The following is a 25,422-nucleotide window of genomic DNA, read 5'->3' as shown; positions in this document are numbered from 1 at the left end:
TATTGGCCAGCTTTGTCAATTTTGATGGTCCTTTGGCGGATATTGGCCCAGTACGCTCCGAAAAATACCATAATTAAGATAAAAGCCCGACCATCTCGGGATTGATTTGATATAACCACGTTGAATCTTCGCCACTTGTAGATGAGTTTTAAAATTTGGATCCATGAGCTGGCAACGCATTGAAAGCTCCTCTACACAACCCCTTGAATCCCAGCCCCTTCCATTCAAGAGCAATGCCGAGTCTGTCACTGTTGTTGGCTGAGCACTTTTATAGCCCGTTGCATCCTTATTTAATCAGGGGATGTGTGATTTATTAATAAATATCATGTTTCGATTATTCAAAACTTGATTGTAAGTATTTTTGATCAGAAAGTCAGCGATTTATTATAATTATGAACTTCGCTATTAGCTGCTTTGTAATTTACGAATTAATATTATTAATAGGGAAAGCAAGAAATCAAAATCTGATTAATCAGGCCTGAGATTAATATTTCCCAGAAATTTCTGATTAATATATACTTGATTGTTTAATTAATCTGAAAACAGTAGACGATAAATCAAAATTAATAATTCCATTCCATTGCAGAAAATTCTGATTAATAAATATTTAATTCAATAACAATTATAAAATTTCCGTTAAATCACATTTAAGCTTGACACAATACAAAAATAAAAAAAATTATAAATAAATAAATAAATTCTTTTTTCTTATTTGCGATATTTAAAAAAATCAATGTCTATGAACTTTGTAGCTGAAACTAAACAAACCAGTATCAAAATCGTTCCCGAAAAATTCCAAAATTCGAGAAAATTTCACAAAACTTAATATTTTTTTATTTATCTAATAAATCAATTCTTTTGATTTGGTACGAGTATGATAAATTCAATTTTTTTAAGCGCTTAATCACACATTCTCACTCTGACCTGATGTCAGAAATTTTTCACAGGCAATGAACTAACAAAAACTACTTGGGGAGTCCTGCTCTTAGAAGGAATTAAAATAAGGCACACCCTTATGTCCACATTTACATCTTAACAATCAAACAACATATTCGTACCTCATTCATTTGCGCATTTAATTTAATTATATTATTATTTTTTATTTCACTTACAGAAATCGTTTACGCTGATATTGCAGGCTTTGGATATGTACAACACATCGTATCCAGGTAATTATGCGCAAACTGTTTGTTGTTTTTGTGCCACCATGGCAGCAGAGCCAATGAAACACTAAAAATCCACCAAACCAACATTGGCGGGCGCCAGTTTGACAGTACGATTAGCTTACGAAAACAAGCGACTAAATAGTTCAACAAAAACATACAAAAAAGTTCGAGCAGCAAAAAAAATTCTGTATTTAATAAAAAGCAAAAAAAAAACAAGAACACAACCAACCAACAATCAAAATTGCTGCTACAAAAACGAAATTAAAATTGGCGACGGTGTTTAGTGAATGTGGCGGAATGGCAGCAATAAAAGCCACAAGCTAGCGCCTAAGTTGTTGTTTGTGCTGTCTTTTTATGTTTTAATTTTTATACCGTTCATGAAAATGAAATGGTATATTAACTTTGTCACGAACCTCAAAATTGTAAGTCCTTAAAAGAAAATAGATAGACCCACCAATAAGAATACCGAAATTATCCGGATGAAGAGCTGGGCTGATTTAGCCATGTCCCTCTCCGTCTGTCTGTTTGTATGCAAACTAGTCCCTCAATGAGATATCTTAATAAAATTGGTGAGCAGGTATATTTAGGTGTCCGATTAGACATTTGTCGGATCACTATAGCATATATCCCCATAAAACCGATTTTTCAGAAAAGACGATTTTTCTCATAGGTTCACCAATTTATAAGATTAAAGCTTCAAACTTCACCATATGCTTTCGTGTACTGCACGTATTTTTGTCTGAAAAAAGGGATGAGATCGGTCGTGATATGGCATATGCCCCCTACAACCGATTATTCAGATAAGAAATTTTCGCAACTTCTACACCATTTTAACAGCTAAAAGCTTCAAATTGGACCAAATGCTTACGTGTATAGCATATATTGTTGTCGGAAATCATAGAGATCGGTGGTATATATACTATATACCCGATATAAACTGTCATTTTTGCCCCCTTTTTAAATTCATCAAAAACCTTCGTTTACGTCATATATTGTTGAGATAACTGATTCATTGTCATAGCAATTTCATGCAGACCATAAAAATCGGAAACTTTGCATCCTCACACAAAGTGCCTACTCATTTTTTATTTTATATATGTATATCTTAAATATGTTCACAATATATTACATATCTTATACAGCCGATTAATTGAATATTAAGATTGGGATAAGATTATTGTTCAACCCCATTCATGAAAGGTATGAAACCTTCCACACTTCCGAAGACAGTCCCGTCCTTACTTGTTTCTTGTTGTTGTTGTTAATGTTTTCACTATGGAATTGTAACAACGCGACACATCATTTGGGAGTTTTAATTAGACAACTTTACCGAAATGCAAACGCGAGCCGTGGTGACAATTCTCTAAATGTTAAAATAAGAACAAAAACAAAAGGCTCAAAAATACATTAAACAAAGTGACTTGAATTCGACACTAAATACAGAAAAAGGGCATATATTATATACTGCTACACAAAATAACTTGACTATTGTAATGAGACAAGAAAAATTAAAAAAAAAGATAAAGAAAGAATTTTAACCGAAAAGCAAAAAAAAAAAAAAAAAACAAAAGACTGAAGCAACAAACTTGCTGACAGTTGGCTTAAGACTAACACATTTTCTACATTTCATTACATTTCGTTTCATGTTTTTATATCGTATTCATTCTTTTATTTTTATTTTTTCACTTCTTTCATGTGCCTTGCTGCTTGTGTCATCGCTGTTGTTGTTGTTGTATGCCTCATTTCAATACGCTTGTTAATTCGTCTGTTTTCGTTGGCTTTGTTATGGCTACGTTGCGCGTTTGACTGCTGGGCATCTTAAACCAACAACAATTTTTATTGGTTAAAAATGTGCCAACGTTCATGTGTTTTGTTTTGTTTTTTCTAATGTTGTTTTGTTGTTGTTGCTATGCACGTTGTTGCTGTTGTTTCGTTGCTGTGTTGGTTTACTTGAACTTGTCATTCCTTCTAACAAAACGTTTACTGCGACAACAAATACTGCATAACATAAAAACAAATACAACATCTGGGCGGAAATGCATAAACAAATCACAAACAAAACAAATCGAAACTCTTAACTATTTTTTACAACACCACAAAATTCACAAATGATTGCTGCCATGTAAAAAAACAAAAACAAACCCAAATTGCCACCATCAACGCCACTGCGAACGACGTTGCAAACCAAACAATATTGAAATCGAACCGCATGTTTTATCAAACTCGAACAATTTAACAATAACAACAAAACAACATTTGAAACATCGCTACAACAATATTTTGATCGCACCAATACAAACAATGGCTCATCAAATCATAGATTCAGAGAGGTTAATTGAAGAAACAGCATTTTCGGGCGTGATCCTACCATCGCCCGAATGGAAAACATTGGATCACATTGGCAAGAATGCTCGCATTACATATCGGGTCAGAGTGCAATGCGCCGTTACGTACTACAATACAACATGTACGACTTTTTGTCGACCGCGCGACGATCAATTCGGTCATTACACTTGTGGCGCTGAGGGCCAGAAGCTGTGCTTGCCCGGTTGGCAGGGCGTCAATTGTGAGGAGGCGATATGTCGGCCTGGCTGTGATCCCACACATGGCAAATGTGAACAGCCCGGCGGTTGTGAGTAAGTATTACTTTATACACAGAAATGAATATACATATTTACCTATATTTTTTATAAATATCTATGTATCTGTCAACTTAGTAACCAAACAAAATATGTAGATACATACACATGAAGCGGTACAAATTTAAAAAGAAAGATATTGTTAATTGCTCTGCTGTATGTTTAAAATTCTAGAGTTTTAGTTCAAATAATCTTATATTTGAGCTTAGGGATTATGGGCTCACAAAGAGTCCCAGGGCATATGGAAATAGATAGAAATGAAAAAGCGGATGAACTAGCTAAAAAAGGCGCATCTCTTGAAGCTTGCTCCGTAGACGTCCCAATTAGATTGGGCGAGATTAAGCGAAGGCGAGAGGTGCACATGATCAACCAAGCAGGAAAGGCGTTTATTCAAGCGCGGGAATGTAAATTGTCGAAGATTATGTGTAGGTCTTACAACCTTAAACTAATAAAGTTGCTTCTATCATTAAAAAGAGAGGACTGTATACTCATGACGGGTATTCTGACTGGGCACTGCCTTCTGCCATCACGTGCCTTTAAATTAGGCTTGGTCAGTGATAGCAGTCGTAGGAAGTGCGGGTTGTAGGAGGAAACTATCGAGCACGTTCTGTGCTCGTGCCCTGTGCTTGCCAGGCTAAGACTCCAGCTAAGAGGAGTGATACAGCTGTCAGATGTAGAAGCAGCAACTGGCTTAAGTCTTAGGAAACTTCTAGTATTTGCCAAGAGGACGGAGTTATTTTATAACATAGGTCCTGTTTTTGATAGGATTTTTCAGTTTGGTCATTAAAACAAACTTCTGGTAAAACTGCGGACTCATTCAGTCTATGTGAGGTCCTCATGGACCGGCCAGTTGAACCTAACCTAAGGGCCTTTGAACCATATGCTTGTGCAAAACGTGATAAGTACAGCATTCTTATCTAACAGGGATGTTTGTATTGTTGTGTTATCAGAGCATCGCCTCAGTCAGAAGGCGTCACAATTCAAAAGTCCTGTAGCAGGCGTCCAAGGAAACTGCCTGCACGTACAACTTTGGATTCTAGTTGTCTGATATTATCCATGTTAGCGATGCATGATCGTATAGCATTTTATTTCGCACTCTTATGGGGAGCACATTTGCCTCAATATTTTAATGATTCTTAGCAGCTGTAACATCCCGTGACAGTTCTGGGCGCAGTGTTTTGACTAGACTGCAGCGTTCTTCAGAATGTGTTTTTTAGGTAGAATGCTTATCACATGTGCGTCAGTCCAATTGCTTTGTAAATTGTTTCTTTCAATTATTTCCAAAATTCGGCCCTCAAGCAACTTGAGTAGTTTGTTGGGGCTTTGTACTTTATATGCAAGTTTGATAAGTTGTGCATTGCAGCTGAGACTATTGTCGAACATCACACACGAAATATTTGGCTGTCTTACAGTCGGCGCGAACATCCTATACTTGCATCATCTGCTCTGCTCTCATCGTGGCCAGGGTGGCAGTGAAAAGGATACTGAAGTGGGGATAAGATACCACAATGTGTCACCAAGTTTTTAATTCCTCTTGGGTGTTTAATTTTAAACTGTACCTACACCCGCCGATACACTCAAACTACGTGAGGTCTTTGTTGACCGGCCAGTACGAAAAACAAAGAAAATTCTCACTACTGTGGGATAAAGAAGGCTCATTCCTTTCCGCATGTCTGAAAAGGTGGACCGCAAATTACATGAGTGGTAGGCTGCCGATACACTCAGTCTACGTGAGGTCTTTATTGACCGACCAGTGCTACCAGAATTTGTTTGAGGACCAAACGGAAAACCCTCAATTAGCTACCAGGACTTATGTTACAGAATAATTCTGTAATCTTAGCAAAAACAGGAAGTTTTCTAGGACCTAGCTTAATTGTTGCCTCGAGTTCTGGCAACTCTGCCGCCCCTTATAGTTGGGACCTTGACCTGGCGAGCGCAGGACACGAACACATAGAGCTGTAATGAGATTTTTGAAAGACACACTGTTGGTGTGATCGTGGCTGATTTGCTGAAAAAAATGGAGCAGAACAAATTCCACTGGCGAAAAGAGTGATATCGGGCGATATGACCTTCTTTGGTTAGCTGGCTTTCCAGGTGTTATAAGTGAGTATATTCTAGCCAGTTTAGATTTTTCTTTCACCTCTGCAGATGTGAAGGTAGCGGATTCGTGTGTTTGTTTGTTTGGAAGCTGTTATCCTATAGACCTTGAAAATAATGGAAAAAGGCGTCACTACTTCGTTGGAAAAATTGTGGGGATGATGATGTGATCTGGTGATTCTAATGGCTGTTAGTTACCATTAAAAGGAAATGTCGGATGAAATCAGGGATGCACCTTAACGTTAAGCTAATCGTTTATCAAAAAATTTCCACCGTTTCCGTTGAAACACTTCGAAATATTATCGATAAAGAAATTATCAAGATAAATTGTATCTCGTTTTTAACCGAAACGAAAAGCTTTCGTTAACGAAAACGTGATACTTTATGCTTGAATTGTGCTGACAATGCTATAGCCATGGTGAAGCCGTAAGGTGGCAACAACGAGCGCACATACACACACAAACTCTATGTAATTTGTTTGTGTAATTCGTTGGTGGTAATGTCAAAAATACTCTGAGAAATGTTCGTACTGTCAAAATTCATGAGAAAAGTTGCAACCAGCTTGGCTAATGCTTTCACCTTTAATGACTCCGCCATCAATCAGCTTTGCCAGCATAGTTTGAAATTAATAATCAACATAAACGATTTGATTTCGTTTTGATATGGCAGAAAACGAAACGAAATCATTTCGTTAATTTGACGATCTTAACGTTAATAAACGAAACGAAATGACTTCGTTTCGTTTATTAACGTTGATTATCGTAACGAAATGATATCGTTTCGTTGGTTAAGCATGCCTGGATGAAATAATTAAAACCATGAGTTTGCATGCACGAAATAACTTTGGGTTTTTCAAATTACTTTGACAATTTCTTTGAGGAATCGAAATTACTTATTTCATCGATAAGCTGGTTTCGCAGTCTTTAGTAGCGGTACCACCCTCGCCATTATCCATTACTCAGGGAAGAAAAAGGTCGATAGAGACTAGTCGAATACAAGTTCCGGGTAGCTAAATGCATAATTTTCAAGGTGTTTAAGCATCGGCGATTCCTTCCTCACCTACCGCTTTGAATGATTTGGCAAGTTTAATGACTTCTTTAACATCTTTGGCGCTTATTATTAGGGGAGACGTTCTATGGTTTTGTTTATATGCGCGTCTGTTGTCCCGCCGTATGTACATACTTGTCAACTCTCCTTTTCGCCCCTTTTTTGCAACCGATCGCATCCATCACCAAAGGCAATGGATATTTTGCCTTTGTGCTTTATCGGATTTGAGATGGACTTCGCAGTAGATCATATCTTACCAGCACAGGTAGAAGAGTTTCAGCTATTTGGATGATCCTTTTTCGCCCAATTGTTTTTAACCACAAGCTGCTTGATGCGCAGGTTTGTGTCGCTGATTTTAGTGTACTGCTGTCGCGCTCTCTCCCTAAGATTGGGGCCTCTGTTATGAAGTTTTGCAGGATATCCGGAATTTCCTATGCAGCGACCCTTGACGAACATCAGTCGTAATCGGGAGCGCAGCAACAAAATTGTGTGTGTATTAGACTGGGTCGAATTTATTAAATCGCGCCATCGATTTGCGATAGGATTTGGGCTCACGAAAAAAGAATTACACTACCCATACCCATAAAAATTATTTTCGAGCCTGCGAAGTTTCATTTTTTTACTTTTTTTCGACTTTGAATTTTTAAAGTTTTTTATGACCTCCTAAAAAAATTTTCATTTGATTGTAAATTTTTTTTTTTTCAAAAAACCGTTATCGACAACGTTTTTGGTTGTCAGATTACAAGTTGAAATGCCACAGATCGTAATGTGTAAAGTTAAAATAATGCGATTTGCGCTACTGAGTGGTATCACTAGAAGAGCATTTGGCAAGGAAAATGTATATATTACTGATTTCAAAATTCGTATCGCCTGGCCAGACAGATATTAGTTAACGCTCAAGTACACTACCTCTGCGGCCGAATGTGTCATGCATGGTCTGTTTTGTGGACGTTATAGCTGGGGCAAGTGTGCCCAGAAGACTTTGCAATATGCTTCGTCTCTCGTGTCGTAGCTATTCGCATACTGCGCCATTGAAGTCAACTATCCTCTAATGTTTCTACTGCTTTGGTAATGCTACTACTTTAGAAAAATATAACAGTGATTTGGGAACTTCTATAAAAAATACTTGGCTCGATTTATCTCCAAGTAGATTTAGACCGAATTTTTAATGAGAAGCTTAACATGACAGAAATACCCTAAGAGAGTTTGTCAATGCGCTGCTGAGGGGTTAGTCGACTTAGAAAAACTTTTTTCTAATTGAAACACCTTTTTCCTAAATTTTTGATGTTACTTTTGTGGGTTAGGTGCAGCATGCTACCACCACACCACGGCGGCCACCACTGGCAGTTTCTAGGATCTCTTTCTTTCCGGTTCAGCACAGTACACCGCAGACTATACGCTTTCTATTGCTTTGGAGCCATCAATGTACCCGTGTATAGACCCGGCCGTCATTTAAGCCCTCTTGCGCCAACCTTTCACCTCTATTGTATCATCCAATCACAGGTACGGGATCTGCTCTGACGTTTGTGCAACAACAAAGAAAGAGCATCATATATTCATTACTATTCGGACATAATATGCTATAATATTGTAATGAATTTTTTGAATTTCTTATGCACCTTTAGTGAACGTTTGAATCGCTGAGATTTCGAATAAATAACTCAAATATCCAGTACTTTGGGTGTGGTACAATTATACTTCACTAATAGCGTGTATAAATCAAACTGATTACTGATGCCTCAGCTTACGCTGCTTTCATACTCTCGGTTACCTCATTCGCCCATTTCTCCGCAGGTCTAGACGTTTCACGCACATGCCTTCAAGAACAGTTGTATCTCATGTTTGGTTATTTAGCTATATACATGTATATCTGTAGTTTGTGCTTTTCATCTAGCCATATGCGTGTGTATGTGTGAGTATCAATTTCTGCGCTTAGCTGCCGGCTATATATACGTATTTGAAGTAATCTCTCTACTTCAAGCTGCTGGTTATATTCTTCGCTGCCTTGTACATAAGTGTGGCTGCTTGCTGTTTTTGTTGTTGTGATTATTTACTAACAGCATAGTGATGATAATATTCGCCACGGTATGCTTAAACCGGTAGCTCTCACCAGAACGGCATTCCTGTGGCGTTCACAGTAGTCGACAAACCCGACAACGTTGCTTCTTTAGAACCTTTTTGCAAGTTAAATAATCGTTCTCTCATTGAAGTTGTCTTCGAGAGGTCTGTCAAACCAGAGGTCTGGTATTATATTTTGTCTATAGCAGCAATAAGGTGATTCAATAGGATAGAAACCGATTTGCTTCCTACCCTTGCTGTCTTCTGCACATGTTTATCAGCATGTGTGTGACTGACGTCTTTTTAACTCATTCTTTCAGTAGACCCTCTGTATGGTGAGGTACGGTACTACAAGCGTTCATTTCTAGCGTTGTACTCTGGGGGAAATACAGGCCTCAATCACAACACAATACAACACAACACAATCATTTCGTAGCTTACTAATTTACACGTATCCTATCCAAACACACAAAGTTCCAAAGCTGCTAGGAAGAAACTGCTGATGATGTTCGTAAGTACCACCAATGTGGAATCACGTATTCTGTGTTACACTATTTACCAGCTTCACAACAAACGCTAAATCGTGCTTACTACTGTAAAATAAAAAGTTACGAAAATAACAACATTCTTATTTGAACCATAGACAGTTGTAACAAGAAAAATGTACAATTACAACAAAAAAATGCTATGAAAATTTCTGATGCCGCCAAAATACTCTAAACTTCAGTTGCTTCATGTTTGCTATAAGTCCTAACAAAAAGTCATAAAGATGAGGCAGGAAAAACTGAAATGCGCATGTTTGTATGTATGTAGGTGTGCTTGCAACATTCTTATTACTGTTTGCAACATTTTTTACTAGCCACAAGTAAACTGGAAATGAAAATCAAATTAAAATCGCTTTTACTTGGCTTTGTTGGTTTTTGATGCTTTTGGTTGCTAAAAGAGGCGTAAAGCTCCACCCACTTGGTTGGCGCGCACACGAAACGATTATTGTTTGAGTGAATTTGCTGTTGTAATGGCAACAACAAAAACAACAAGTAATCATAGAGTACATGCATCCAGCTGTTTTGGTAATATTGCAAATCGCGCAAGCGCAACCGTGGAGGGTTTGTAACAACAACACAATTCAATCGGTAAGCTATTGGACAGCGATTGGCAGTCGTATAGCAACAACAAACATGAAAACATGCATTCAAATGCTAACAACTAAAGCAATAATAGCGGTACACAGTAAATGATCAGAGAAAAAATAAAAAATGGAAATGCGCCACCTATCAGAGCCGGAACGGCAACGATTCCAATTCAAATTAAACGAAATTTGTTTCCTTCTGTTAAACTTTTTTTTTAATTTTGAAAATGCAAGAAGCCGCGCTTGTCTGTTTCGGGCGGGATGCGTTAGCCCCCCAGCGACAATTCAAAAGACTCTGCAGCTTCTGCGGCAGCCAAAAAAACTATTGGGCGCTTACACTGATGGCCTGTTGAGATACCCTAGAGCTGCTGTTGCCACCAATTTTGCACCATCAAGGCAGCATATTCTGTGGCAACGTCCAAACATAATGCAATTTAATCGAAACACAGCAGATCAGACCACAAACAAATTTGAACAAACAGTAAAAAAGTAGAAAGGAATTAAAAATGCAGGTCATACCGAATTTATATAGTCAGTTTTGTGTTCACACAAATATGGAATGTAATTTAAATTAACGAAGAAAGTTTTGTTGAGTAGCACACGGATCAAAATTTTTAAAATTCGATCGACATTATAGGAGTTTTGCAACTGATTTTGAAGTAACTTTCCATTCAGCAAAGACTTGGGACTTGGGATATATTTTAGTATCATAGCATAATTCGGAGATTAGGAACTTGAAACATACTGCTAAAACAGGCCCCGATAGATGGGACATGAATCGAAATTTTCAAAAATTACTTGGTCTCAGTAAAATGTTGCTCCCTCTTATAAGGGAGGGTGAGAAAATGTTCAAGAGATTTCACTCACTTCAACTCTAACACGTCTTTTTAAGAAAAAAAAAACTCCGGTAGGTGGCGCATGGATCGAAGTATTTCAAAAATCGCATTTGTGGTCCGATTTGGTTCATATTTGGAACATATATTACATACAGTCCGGTACATGTGACATCAAAATATTCAGAGTCGAGTTAAGTCTTTGGAAGGATTATGTATTGAGGACTTAGATTGTAACAAATTATCAGGCAAGCGTCCTTGTAATAATGAGCCACTAAATTAACTAAATAGAATGAGAAATAATAGGCAATTAAATAAAGACTAAAAACTTGAAAATAAAATACTTAAAAAAACATTTTTAAGTTAAACAGTTTTATTGAAAACAATACTTACATGAAGTAATAATACTAAAAGCTAGAAAATAATTAGGTAGGTCCTAGGTACTAGTCATCACACTCCTCATGAATCTAGGGCATTGATCAGACAATTAAATAAAAGCGTTGGGTGCGTAAAATTTCTATTGATACTATTGATAGTCATATATAAGACCAATTGAGCTTTAATCAGGTTATCCTACGCCTCACATTTTTAGAAATTTCATGCGCCCAACGCTTTTATTTAATGGTCTGATCAACGCCCTAGGAGTGTGGTGACTAGTACCTAGGACCTACCTAATTATTTTCTAGCATTTATTATTATTATTACTTCATGTAAGTATTGTTTCAATAAACCCGTTTAACTAAAAAAATTTTTTTTAATTATTTTATTTCAAATATGCATACTCTATCTGCTGCTAGTTCGAAAACTTCCAATATCAGGTATAATTTAAAAAAAGGTCCAGAATATACATATAATTAAATAAGACGTTTTCCGACCTATACCGCTTTCGAATCGTCATCCATGATAGGGCGATATTCCACTCAGCGTTCAGTATACAAAAAGTGGGCATGGTAATGGCTCCATTGGGTAACTTCGAAAAGGGACGAGAATAAATGGTCGAAAATTTAATCCTATGATATTGCAATGTTTTCGTGTCGCCGTAGTTTGGTGGTAGCGTGCTCCGCCTACCACACCGAGCGCCTGGGTTCAACTTCTGAGCAAAGTAACATACAAATTTTGATAAAAGTAATTTCAATTAGAAACAAGTTCTTTTAAGCGGGGTCGCCCCTCGACATTGATTTGGCAAACTCTCCGAGTGTCGTTCTGGCGTGAAAAGCTTCTCAGTGAAATTCATTTGCCTTGCAGATGCTGCTCGAAGTCGACATAAAACATTTACGTCCCATCCCTCCAGTTTGTAGAGAAAATTAGAAGTAGCACGATACAAATTGGAAGTAAAGGTGTGCCTTAATCACCTAAATTACGACAAGTATTTGTTTTTATTTCCTATGTCAATGTTTTATCAAGTTGCGTGCTTCCCGAGGTATGTATGAAGATGGCTTAATCAAAAGATATAACTAATCTTGAACCATAGCTGGGGAATAATGATTAGTAAACCTAATGATTAGTAATCGGATTAGAAACTTTTATTTTGTAGAATAATTGATTAATTATGATTAGTTGGCTATACTAATCGATTACTTATTGATTAGATTAGAACTAATCAAAAATCTAATCGCGATTAATGACGATTAGCATATCTAATCAAAACAAATCAAAAAAAAATTCGATTAGATTTCTCGATTAGTTTTGATTAGATTTGATTAGATCAACTATTTTGAAATATTTTTGTAAAAAAAAAATTTATTTATTTTTGTATATACTCTCGTTTTTTTTTTGTTAAATATTCAGAATGGAAAAGGTGCAAATGGTCAAAGTCCTCCGAAATCGTTCAGAATATTTTAGGTTCAGCTCTTGTTGTACCAGTAGTAACTAGGTGGAACTCACTAAATGATGTAGGTACTAGGTACTAGTCATCACACTCCTCATCAATCTAGGGCATTGATCAGACAATTAAATAAAAGCGTTGGGTGCGTAAAATTTCTATTGATACTATTGATAGTCATATAAAAGACCAATTGAGCTTTAATCAGGTTATCCTACGCCTCACATTTTTAGAAATTTCATGCGCCCAACGCTTTTATTTAATGGTCTGATCAACGCCCTAGGAGTGTGGTGACTAGTACCTAGGACCTACCTAATTATTTTCTAGCATTTATTATTATTATTACTTCATGTAAGTATTGTTTCAATAAACCCGTTTAACTAAAAAAATTTTTTTTAATTATTTTATTTCAAATATGCATACTCTATCTGCTGCTAGTTCGAAAACTTCCAATATCAGGTATAATTTAAAAAAGGGTCCAGAATATACATATAATTAAATAAGACGTTTTCCGATCTATACCGCTTTCGAATCGTCATCCATGATAGGGCGATATTCCACTCAGCGTTCAGTATACAAAAAGTGGGCATGGTAATGGCTCGATTGGGTAACTTCGAAAAGGGACGAGAATAAATGGTCGAAAATTTAATGCTATGATATCGCAATGTTTTCGTATCGCCGTAGTTTGGTGGTAGCGTGCTCCGCCTACCACACCGAGCGCCCTGGGTTCAACTTCCGGGCAAAGTAACATACAAATTTTGATAAAAGTAATTTCAATTAGAAACAAGTTCTTTTAAGCGGGGTCGCCCCTCGACATTGATTTGGCAAACTCTCCGAGTGTCGTTCTGGCGTGAAAAGCTTCTCAGTGAAATTCATTTGCCTTGCAGATGCTGCTCGAAGTCGACATAAAACATTTACGTCCCATCCCTCTAGTTTGTAAAGAAAACTAAAAGTAGCACGACACAAATTGGAAGTAAAGGTGTACCTTAATCACCTAAATTACGACAAGTATTTGTTTTTATTTCCTGTGTCAATGTGTTATCAAGTTGCGTGCTTCCCGAGGTATGTATGAACATGGCTTAATCAAAAGATATAACTAATCTTGAACCATAGCTGGGGAATAATGATTAGTAAACCTAATGATTAGTAATCGGATTTAAAACTTTTATTTTGCAGAATATTTGATTAATTATGATTAGTTGGCTATACTAATCGATTACTTATTGATTAGATTAGAACTAATCAAAAATCTAATCGCGATTAATGACGATTAGCATAGCTAATCAAAACTAATCAAAAAAAAATTCGATTAGATTTCTCGATTAGTTTTGATTAGATTTGATTAAATCAACTATTTTGAAATATTGTTGTAAAAAAAATGTATTTATTTTTGTATATACTCTCGTTTTTTTTTTTTTTTTGTTAAATATTCAGAATGGAAAAGGTGCAAATGGTCAAAGTCCTCCGAAATCGTTCAGAATATTTTAGGTTCAGCTCTTGTTCTACCAGTAGTAACTAGGTGGAACTCACTATATGATGCAATCCTGAAGTTACTACAGTACAAGGAGAAATTGAGCGAGCTTTCTGATGAGCTGCATCTGTCTCCTTTTACATCTGGTGATTTTCAATATTTGGAGTCGAACAAGTTGCTAATGGAGCCTAGTTCCCAAACTTTGGACTTTCTCCAAGGTGAAGCCAATGTGAAATATGGTTGTATTATTCCTGCGTTACTTTCTTGGAGTAACAAAGTGTAAAAATTATCAAGAAACCCCGAAGTTTCGATCAACGTTAGCTCCATAGCAGTACAATTAAATTATCGATTGAGAGAAAGATTTAAACTATATTTCACATTGGCTCCTGAGGTAAATATGGCATTAGCGGCAGCTGTAGTGAGACCAAATGTGAAAATGAAATGGTTGCGATTTATCCATAAAACTTTGCCTGACTGTACTTAGGAGCAGATTAGTAAAACAGTGATTAAAGTAATAAGCACTTTCTTCCAAAATGATTCCACATGTTTTGAAAAGGCCGTGCCTCAGTTCGACTATGAAAGCTCTTTTTATGATTTCAAAGGTGAAGGTAATTTCATCTATATTATATGATTTTTCAAACTAAATATTATTCTGGTTACAGAACATGATGAGGAGGCGTTAATTCCCAGAACACCAATTTCACCAAACGAGTTAAACGGTTCTAAAGAAGTGGTTAGCAATCAGCTATATGCATATTTTAATGACCCGACACCAGGTCCTGAAATTTGGAATAAATATGGTGCACTGAAGGAAGCGTGTCTACCGTTCAATACCCCTCTTACGTCATCAGCGCCCGTCGAAAGGCTGTTTTCATTTGCTGGAATAGTCAATACCCCAAGACGGAATTCATTGTCTGAATTTTCTTTTGAAAATTTGGTAGTAATGAAGTCGAATATAAACTTTTTGTGATACATATGTAATATAAATCAGCATACATTTAAAGCGCCGAGAATCGCATGTTTTTTTTTCAGAACGTGCCTTCAATTTTTATACTACAACTAGTATGAGCAAAAGTGGAGGTAGACCCACCAATAAGTGTACCGAAATGACCAGGGCTATGAGCCGAAGACAATCCCGTCCTTACTTGTTTAATAAGATTTATGTTTACAGTGAAATTTTGAATAAAAGTCCTGTTAAGTGTGTTATTTTATGAATTAAACAAAAAAAACAACAAAAATATTTCAAAATAGTTGATGTAATCAAATCTAATCGAATTTTTTTTGATTAGTTTTGATTATATATGCTAATCGTCGCTAATCGCTATTAGATTTTTGATTAGTTCTAATCTAATCAATTAGTAATCTAAAATATTAAAGAATCAAAAAAAAAACAAATTATTAGATTATTTTATTTTTCTAATCGTAATGATTTCTAATTCTAATCGAAGTTCCCCAGCTCTGTCTTGAACACGTTGATATGTAGAAGTCTATAACTAACTGAATTCGCTAACGCCTTTAAAATCTATGATCAGTATACTTCAATAGCCAGACGCGCAACTAAGTATAAAAAAGTTTCAAAAACATATGTGGCAATATGTAAAGAACAACTTAACTTGTGGTAATAAAAGCTGATAGATAAATAGTCTTATCAAAACTTAATAGAGATTTCAAAATATTAAAAATCGTTAGCTTAAAGCAATCTGGTTATTTGAAAAATTTGTGTCTAAAAACGCCGAGACGCTAAAAATCTTTGTAACTCATAAGCCAACTTCTATCTACAATCTTTCTTAATTCCACTTAAGTGCCTTTATTATAATGTCATAGTTAGTTGGCACAACAAAAAATGAATACCAAATAAAAGGCGCTACCATAACAAAAAACAGCAAATCAAAGAACTTTGCTAGCACACCAATTATTCGCTGAAATTTTGTGTAAACGCTGTTTTTGTATTAACGTTCTACGGTTGAGGCAGTTGTTCACACTGTTGTTATTGTTATTGCTGTTATTATTATTATCGTTTTAGCGTAGCGTTTTACTGTTCATAACAAATTTTTGGGTTATTTTTATTAGACAGTTAGTTGTTGCTTTCTGAATTTTGAGAGCAAAATGGTTTAATTCGTTGTTGTTTTTTTGTTAACGGTACTTCAGTATTATTTCAATCGTTACGTTATTTTATGCTTAAGTTAGATATTTTCAATTATAAATATTACACGCTTTTTTGTTGCTTTATTTAATTTTGCAATATTTTACTCAATTGAAGTTAGTTCAATCACCGAAAATTAATTGCTTAAACCGTTTTTGGCCTACTTCTTATTTTTCGTTTATATTTTAAATTCAACTGCAAAGAAAGCGGAAAAAGTTAAGTACCGCAAGTTATATATAGAACCGTTAAATTAAAAGCAATAAATTCAACTCATTACTGAGCCTGCTGCTTCTTTATAGTAAACAACAAAATACCGCACCTCAAATTCAGCTATCCCATATTTTAGCACCTGCTCTCGAAATGTAATTCAATTTTGGGGTGTACCATGTACGCAGAGTGCTCTGGCTAACAGTGAGCTCGTACACTGCGCAGACTTTGACGTTCGTCTCCCACATAAATAAAAATTTGAGCATGGAAACGGGGATAGATACCCCTAATCTAGAAGAAGACAACGTATATTCGTTAATGCTCTGGAGCCGACAAATAAGGTTAAGTTATCATGCGTTCCGGGGCATGATAAACATAAAGGTAGTGAACAGGTAAACTTTAGTGCAAGCAGGCTTTGACAGCGGCATTTTCAGAGGTTTGTGGTCTTACCATACTTAACTTAGAAGCAAAACAGTTCAACCAACACTTTATTGACTGCCTATGCGGAAGAGAGAGCACGCTGTTAAAACTCTTATTACTACGAGTATTATCGACAGTTATCAGTTTGAAGTGAGGCTAAAACAGACTTCAAGTTTGATAAAGTTCCAAAAAAAAAAAAGTTTTGGGCAAGGGAGCATGCCACCGCTCATACATGTTTGGGGAAAGCTACGGATCAGGAGAACGTTGGTGGTAGCTAGAGATATTCATTAAGTCAGACGGATTGCGAAGTTATTTGTATACATTAGCTATCATATCGTCGCAAACATCCTGAGCCAGATAAATAATTTTTCATGTAAATGCAACAATAGCGATTTGAGCCAGGTAGAAATCTGGTTCAATTTGTGAACCAGATAACTTATTAATTTCTTGTCTTTAGTTTAGCAACGCTGCCTTTGATAAACCTGCTTCTTCAAAAATAGATGTCGCTGCTTAGTCTTTCGCCGGATGGGTTAAATGAAACACAGCGGCGACATCTGCCTATCACAACTCACGTGAGCAAAAATATCACTACCTCTACTTCTCAAGTCTCTTAATGATCCAGGCCATTCCATTGAAGATTGAGAGTGATACGGAATTAGAAAACTCACTGGATGTTGGATGTTACTTGGTTTAAAGATAAGAAAAAGATTCAAACAAAAGAGAGAGAAAGATATGTATGTAGATAATATATGCAGCACCAGTATGACTTACGGATCTAAAATTAATCCACCAAAAAGATCTACTAGCATACTACCGAACAACATGTGCATTGGGTTGGGTCGATTTGTATGGGCGAAAGTTAACCCATATCGCGCCATCGATTTTTCGATAGGATTTGGGCTCAGGAAAAAAGTTCCACTACGCATACCCAAAAAAATAATTTTTGACCCTGCGAAATTTAATTTTTTTGACTTTTTTTCGACTTTGATTTTTAAGGTTTTCTTCCTACTAAAAAAATTGTCATATGTATACCCTGCCGAAACAAAAATGTCCGCTAAAAACGTTGCAGATAACGTTTTTAGCGGACATTTTTGGGTCGGACATGAAAATTTTACAATAAAATTAAAATTTTTTTTAGTAGGTCATGAAAAAAACCTTAAAAATCAAAGTCGAAAAAAAGTCAAAAAAAATCAAGTTTCGCAGGCTCAAAAATTATTGTTTTGGGTATGCGTAGTGGAACTTTTTATTCCTGAGCCCAGATCCTATCGAAAAATCGATGGTGCGATATAGGTTAATAAATCGACACAGTCTAATCCGCATATCGAACAGAGTCCGAAGACACGATTCTTGTTTTATATCGGAAAATCCCAGTAGAAAATCCTACTTTCGAGTGGAATGGCCGATCTGTATGACATTGGAATCGGTCAACCATCTGAAGATGCCAAGAAAAGCGCAAGGAAATGAACAATAGTTAAATGGCAAAAACGATGGGAAGAATCGAGGAAAAGGCGCTGGGCGTTTATATTTGTTCAGAATAGTAGCAGCGAAAGCACAGCGAACTAAACTACTACGGCTGATTCAAGGAGTATCTATATAAGCTTAGAATAGAGGAGGATCCTTTCTGTCCACACTGTCCCATCGAATTGTAAAACGCAGAACACGTAACGTTTCTTCACGCCGAAAGACTTTTAGTATACAGAGACGCGGTTGATGCATGCCGAAAGGGAGCGCAGAGAAATGCGCAAGCGAAGCAGTGGTGGCCAAATCGCCTTTACACCTGTGACGTTATGCCTTATGGTAGTACCGCGGGGTGTGGGTACATGAACAGGACTAGCCTGATTTCATTGGTCCACTTGAGTGCAGTGCGTTTCCCTAACGCTCAAGGAAAAAAAGATATATTGAAGTAATAGAAGACAGACTTAGAGGGTCAGACGATAGGGTCATAGAGTGGAAGGACGGAGGGAGAAAGGAAAGGAGGATGGTGGATCAAATATTACTGCAGCTATACGAAAAGGCTTATATAGCATACATGTTATAATTTTGAGGTAATTGGAATGTTTGCATTACTGCATATATTAATTTCCAAAATTGAATGCCCGGCGCTATCGCTTCCGGGTACTCGGCTTGTCATTAAAATAAGCCATGTATCAACAAGAAGGTTAAAAAGTCTGAAATCATGGATTAAAAATCGAATTAGTTCTTTTATATGTATACTAGCTTTACCAGGCGCACGTTGTAACGCCCGAGATCGAATGGATGTTGCGTTATTTTTTCTGTTTTGTTTGATGATAATTTAATTTATTGTTCTGTAAATTGAATTGAATTTTGTACGCATATTTGGTGAAATTTTCTGTTAAAGCATTTTATTCTTGTATCTTATTGTATCTTATTTTATATTATTGTATTGCTTTTACCGCTGATGATTGTTGCTTTGATTACATTCCGAAGAAGCATGACTGGTGAGCCAATTTTCAAAGTTGATATATGCGCAGGCATTCCTTTTGGTTCTAAGGAGTATAGAAATTCATTTGGATAATTCACAATTTTATCTTCATCTGTAACTGTGTCGATCGATTTATATTTCGTCACTTCACCAGGAAATTGATTTTGAAAGCGATCATTGATTTTGTTAATATGATCATTTTTGGGAGCTAAGATAGTTCTTTCGCATAGCCAAAAAACAAAAACATTTAAATTTAAAAATTCTTAATTCTGAAATATGAAAAACTTTCGTCTTGATCGAAGGAACCTCGAGCCAAAATTTGGTGATGATCGAAATAGAAAACACGTTTTCATAGGGAACACACACGCAGAATTTGATTTTTATAGAAGATGTAGATAGACTGAAGCTAAACAATTTTTTTAACAGCGGCAGATTATTAAACGTCCAAAAGGCATAACAGCTAAACTCAACAATGCAGTCAAACTTTAGGTGTTAAAATAACTTAAGTTTGTACGGCAGCCATAGTTTTTCCCCATTCCACATTTTACTGGAGGTGTTAGGACTTAACCTCACATAGCTCCTTACCAATTTTAATTATCCTACCATTACGACATCCAGATAAATGCAGTATAATATATTTTATTTGTATGGGAGGTGCCACGCCCCCTTTTTCCCAATTCCGCCTTTCCTTGGTGGTGTTAGTGATTGACCTCATATAACTCCTTACTGAATTTCAATGTTCTGGCATGTATACATTCGAAGTTATGCAGTACCAAAGATTCCATTTGTATGGGAGGTGCCACGCCCGTTTTATATATCGAAATTATTTTTAGCCTAAAACCTTCCCGTTAATCGAAAGAACCCATAACCAAAATTTGGTGATGATTGATGTGTGGGAAATACGTTTCCATAGCGAACACACACACACACAGAATTTGATTTTTATATACAGATGGCTAAACCGATTTAGGATTTCAAAACCAACAAACCATCATCTCTTCTTCCTGTATATTTCGTAAATTTGCATGGCAATCTGTCGACCCGTTCTCGAGTTATGGAGTGACAATCAAAATGTACACTTCTTTTTATATATATAGATATTCCATTTTTACCAAAGCCTTTCAATTTAGCGACATTTCATTTTCCACCCTAAAATTTTTGCGTTGAACATCCAGAGGAGGAGGAACAAGGGCGTAACTTCGTAAGGCTATGCAACCTTAACTATTTACATACGCCAATAGTTGGACCTTTTTGTGAAACATTAACAAAACTGGCAGATGTTCATTTGTCCAAATATATTTGAACACTTTTATTCCGCCCCTTACCGCACCCTACACGATGGCGACATTCAGTATACATATATGAGGTCATTCCTTTGTTGACCCAAGTTCCCTCTTCTCCGTCCTTCTTGTCTTTTTTGTCTTTCACATCCCTCTTCTTTACCTCATTTCGTTTGATATTCTGTTTTTAGTCTGATTTCTATTACGTATCTTATTCCTGTTGGTATTGCCACTCTTATTCCTATCTTACATTCCCTCATTCTCCTATTCCTCTTCCCATTTCTAGTCCTATTCATATTCATATTTCCATTTCTTTTCTATTCTTTTTTTTTATTTCTATCACCATTTTTGATGCTATTCCTTCATATTTCTATTAATATTTTTTCCTTATTCTATCTCCTAGTCTTATTTTTTGTTGTTGTGGCGATAAAGACACTTCCCGACAGTTTTGGGGAGTGTTATCGATGTCGATTGTCCTTTGCCGGATATAGCTTGGGTACGTTCCGGACCTTGGCTGCTAAAGAAACAGAATTCACCACGGGTAGATGAGGTTGAAAACACATATTTAAATTTTCAATTAACTTTGAGTGTAACGGTTTTTTATCCATTTGTTGTTGAAAAATTATCGTTATTGTATATATTATTATGTCGTTGAATGTGATCTATTAACTGTGACGAAGTTGTCCATTTTGACCCACAAATAGAGCAAACATATGGTTTTTCACCTGTATGCGTACGCATATGAACCTTTCTTTCTGTTGTTGTTGCCCAGATCTTGTTGCACACTTCACAAGGATATATGAGATCTTGTGCATGTCATCGCAAATGAAATGTGAAATAATTTCCACATTGAAAGCCGCGTCAACATATATTAAATTTGAATGGCTTGGAACCATCATGTGTCGCTTCGTGGACTTTTAACTTGCCTAGGGCGGGATATTGTTGTCCGCATATGGAGCATACAAATGGTGCCACATCTACTTTAAGATATTGAATGTGATATAATATATGCATGATGCCTTATATTCCGTTTTATTTTGTGTGCATATAATTTTTTGTTCCTTTTTATATGTACAAATTTTTCGTAATCGTAGTAATTCCCTTTCAAACTCGTAATCATTTAGGTGCAAGCCAGTAGCTTTGTTGAACTCTTCGCGTGCACACTCTAGCGCTTCGTCACGTCTATTATTGAACCGATATGCAATATCGTTTTCATCCCTATCTCGTGGCCAATGTAAGATATACCGATCTATCTCTCAATATTTTATTAAATCTCAAACACGTCTTGCCTCTTCAAATATTACACAGCCAACTGGTTTATTTAATTTTCATATCTCTGACACATATTTCTGAGAGTGCTATATAAATCCAATATTACTAGATACTACAGATTTGTTATCGAGTTAGTGGTTTATTATCGAGAAGTTATCGCATTTTTTTCAATTAGAAAAAAATTTCTTAAGTGGGGTCGCTCATCATCACTGTGAGTATATTACTGCCATGTAAAGCTTCTCAGTGGAAATTCATCTGCCTTGCAGATGCCGTTCGGAGTCGGCATAAAATATGCAAGTACTGTCTCACCAATTTTTAGAAAAGGTTAAAACAAGTACGATGTAAATTGGGAGAGAATCTCGGCCCTAATTTCCTCGGGATAGATCACGCCGGCGTTTTGTTGATTTGTTATCTTCGTGTTATCGATAAATTATCGATTTTTATGAAAACCTTATCGAATTTATATCGGAAAGTTATCGATTTTTATCGGACGTACACCTGTATGTTTCAAGACTACTTGATGCTCACGCCTTTTTTCCTATGTAGTATAATTATGTAAGTCGGCAATGTTCCCGTTATTAGTCCAGCATAAATTGTCCTCATTATTACATGATTTATATGAATTATACAAAAAGTTTTATACTTTTGCAATATCTACTAATTCATTGATTATAATTTATGACTTCATTAAATTAATGCAATTGTTAAATACATATTATTAGTGTACCAACTACAACAAACCCAACAACAACGATCTATACACAAACCAATAAAAAATATCCAACTGTGAACTAAGTCAGCAAAACCAAAGTAAATGCCCATTCTTGAAGAGTTAGGCGCCACATTCTGCCAAGCATTTATTTTTGTGCCATTTCATTATGCGCTAACAACAACAAATGATGAGACAGACAAACGGCAAACGCGAATCACAGCAAGAAAGTGTCTACGAATGCACTGATTGCTGTTACGATTGTGAGTGCCTTGTCAGCAATGCATTCAACTCTTCAATATGCAGCAAGAATACCTGAATAGATTGAAAATCATATACAAATATATTTATGTATGTAGTATGGATACAAAAAACAACAACACTTTTGTCGGTCAACGTCGATTTGTTGCAGTTGCACTTAAATGACAGTGAAGTCGTGAGTGTAGTGTTCCCTTTTTGATTACTTGCCAAAATGGACGACCAGCCTAGTAAGCCTGGCTGCTAGTCCGTGATGAGCGATGGTTGATTATTAGTTGCTGACGTTAACGATGGTGCAGCAGCATTAACCATAGCAACAACAATTTAAAGATGCAGCAGATTTCAGAATAACACAAATGTGTTTTAAATGAGTTTACACGGCGAAATTCGTGGCACATCTTAAGTGTGTCATCAGCATGCAGGATGAAGTTGATAGAAGAGTGGGTTATTTTGTAAATTTATACACCAATAGTAAATAGTAGTTGCCGTTGAACGGGGGTGTTGACTTCGCTGACTGCTTTACAAATTGGGAATATAGTTTTGTGGTCAACATCATATAACGGCAGTTGTTTATTTGTTTTTGTTTTGTTTTTGTGTTTTTTTTTTTTTTTTTTTTTGTTATTTTTTTTTTGCTTTTGATGACAGCAAATTTGCACTCAAAAAGTTATGACTGTGGCACGTTTTCGACTACACCTTAACGAATTTTGAATAATTGCTCACTAAACTCGACAACATGAAGTTTAGCGAAGTCGCGTCAGTTATATATGACGAAAAGTTGGTGCTAAGTGTGGCACCAGTGTAATACTTCCTACTTTGAATATTTTGTTCGCATATATGAAAATGAACTGGGCGAAAAAAGGAATTAATTTAACCACGTCCGTCCGTCCGTCCGTAAACCCGATAGCTTGAGTAAATTTTGAGGTATCCTGGGCACTCATCTCAAATCTCTATTTAAAATGAATGAAATTGGACTATAACCACGCCCACTTTCTCGATATCGAAAATTTCGAAACCCCGAAAAAGTGCGATAATTAATTACCAAAGACGGATAAAGCGATAAAACTTGGTAGGTGGGTTGACCTTATGACGCAGAATAGAAAATTTTTAAAATTTTGGACAATGGACGTGGCACCGCCTACTTTTAAAAGAAGGTTATTTAAAAGTTTTTCAAGCTGTAATTTGGCAGCTGAGTATGTAATGTCTATAAATATTTATTAAGGAAAACTTTCAAAAGTAAAAATTTTTCGTGATGTGTAATGGTTTTTCATAATTCTTTATGATTTTTTTTTTTTTTTAATTCAAAAATGTATAAAGTACAAACAACCTCTATCTCACTTGGTGACGGTTTAGTCTGATACAATGCAATATTTGATAAGTAATCAAAACCGTTGTATTGTAATTTCCTATGACTGTTGCTCTTCTTCTCTTTGTTTTCTACAACCAATATTTCTTATTCTCCCTTTTCTACTCTTCTGCCGACCCCTTCCCAAATCCTTTACCATCCCCTTCTGCCTCTCTCGCCTATTTTTCTGCTCTCCGCCTTTCTCTTCAAATCTCTCTTCCACACATTTTCCGGTCTCGTTCCTTTATCCTCCTTTGCCATTGCTCCATTCCCTCTGCTTCCTAATCGTACTTTTCGACACATCTCTTCCTCTCCATAACATCCATTTTCCTTCATGATATTCCTCTTCTTGTTCTGTGTCTTCCGCTGGCTTCTTTTCTCTTTCGTCTCCTCTCGGAAGACGTCTTTCCTTCCGCTTACTTCTCGTGCCTCCTTTCGCTCTTCTGTTTGCACGTTTTCCTCTCCCACATTATCGGCATTTTCTTTTCCCTTCTTCTTTTTGTTTTTTTCTATTCATTAGTTTATCCTCCAATTTACCGCTTCCTGTTATCTCTGTTACTTATTGGAAGCTTCCCACAGAAATTAATAAATCAATTTTTTTTTATAACGCAGTATCTTTATGTTATGCTTACATAACCAATGCTAAAAACAGAAAATTTGCAAAGGTTTGCTCGAATTGTCAGTCAAAAAAATGTTTCTTGCTACATTTTTTTACTGTGCACGATCTTTTGTTTTTTTAATGCAGACGTTTTTTTTTCAACCTAAGCTATCGCTGCTACTATGAACTTTATCACACTTTCAGCCACGCTAGTTAAGCACAGAATGGCTAACGAACTTAATTACCCACCTTTAAATGAGTTTGCCATTAATAGATAATAGAACAATTTCGCAAGGTAGGCCAACTACATATTTACAATTAACAACAACAACAGCAGCCACACACAACGTTATTTAACAAACAACCAAATCGTACTCAGAAATAAATCGAGTTCATCTCAAGGGTTCAACTAATTTCACATTGGCGGCGATAACATTTCGATTGCCTAAATAAGCGAATCTGTGTGCATACGTTTGTGTGTGTGTGTG

The 25,422-nt window shown here is 36.2% G+C and overlaps 1 protein-coding gene across 1 annotated transcript in view; it reads left to right on the top strand.

The window, feature by feature from the left end:
• Ser (Serrate) overlaps nt 1–25,422 on the top strand; it is a 230,679-nt gene that overhangs the window by 123,134 nt on the left and 82,123 nt on the right. The window contains exons 4-5 of the mRNA XM_067761166.1: nt 1,115–1,169; nt 3,487–3,802. Of these exons, the coding sequence (XP_067617267.1) occupies nt 1,115–1,169; nt 3,487–3,802 (371 nt within the window). The remainder of the gene's footprint in view (nt 1–1,114; nt 1,170–3,486; nt 3,803–25,422) is intronic.

Source organism: Eurosta solidaginis, chromosome 1 (assembly GCF_040869045.1).
Source record: "Eurosta solidaginis isolate ZX-2024a chromosome 1, ASM4086904v1, whole genome shotgun sequence".
NCBI lineage: Eukaryota > Metazoa > Arthropoda > Insecta > Diptera > Tephritidae > Eurosta > Eurosta solidaginis.
Note: the sequence above shows the minus strand (reverse complement) of the source record. Positions and strands in the feature narration are given on the sequence as shown.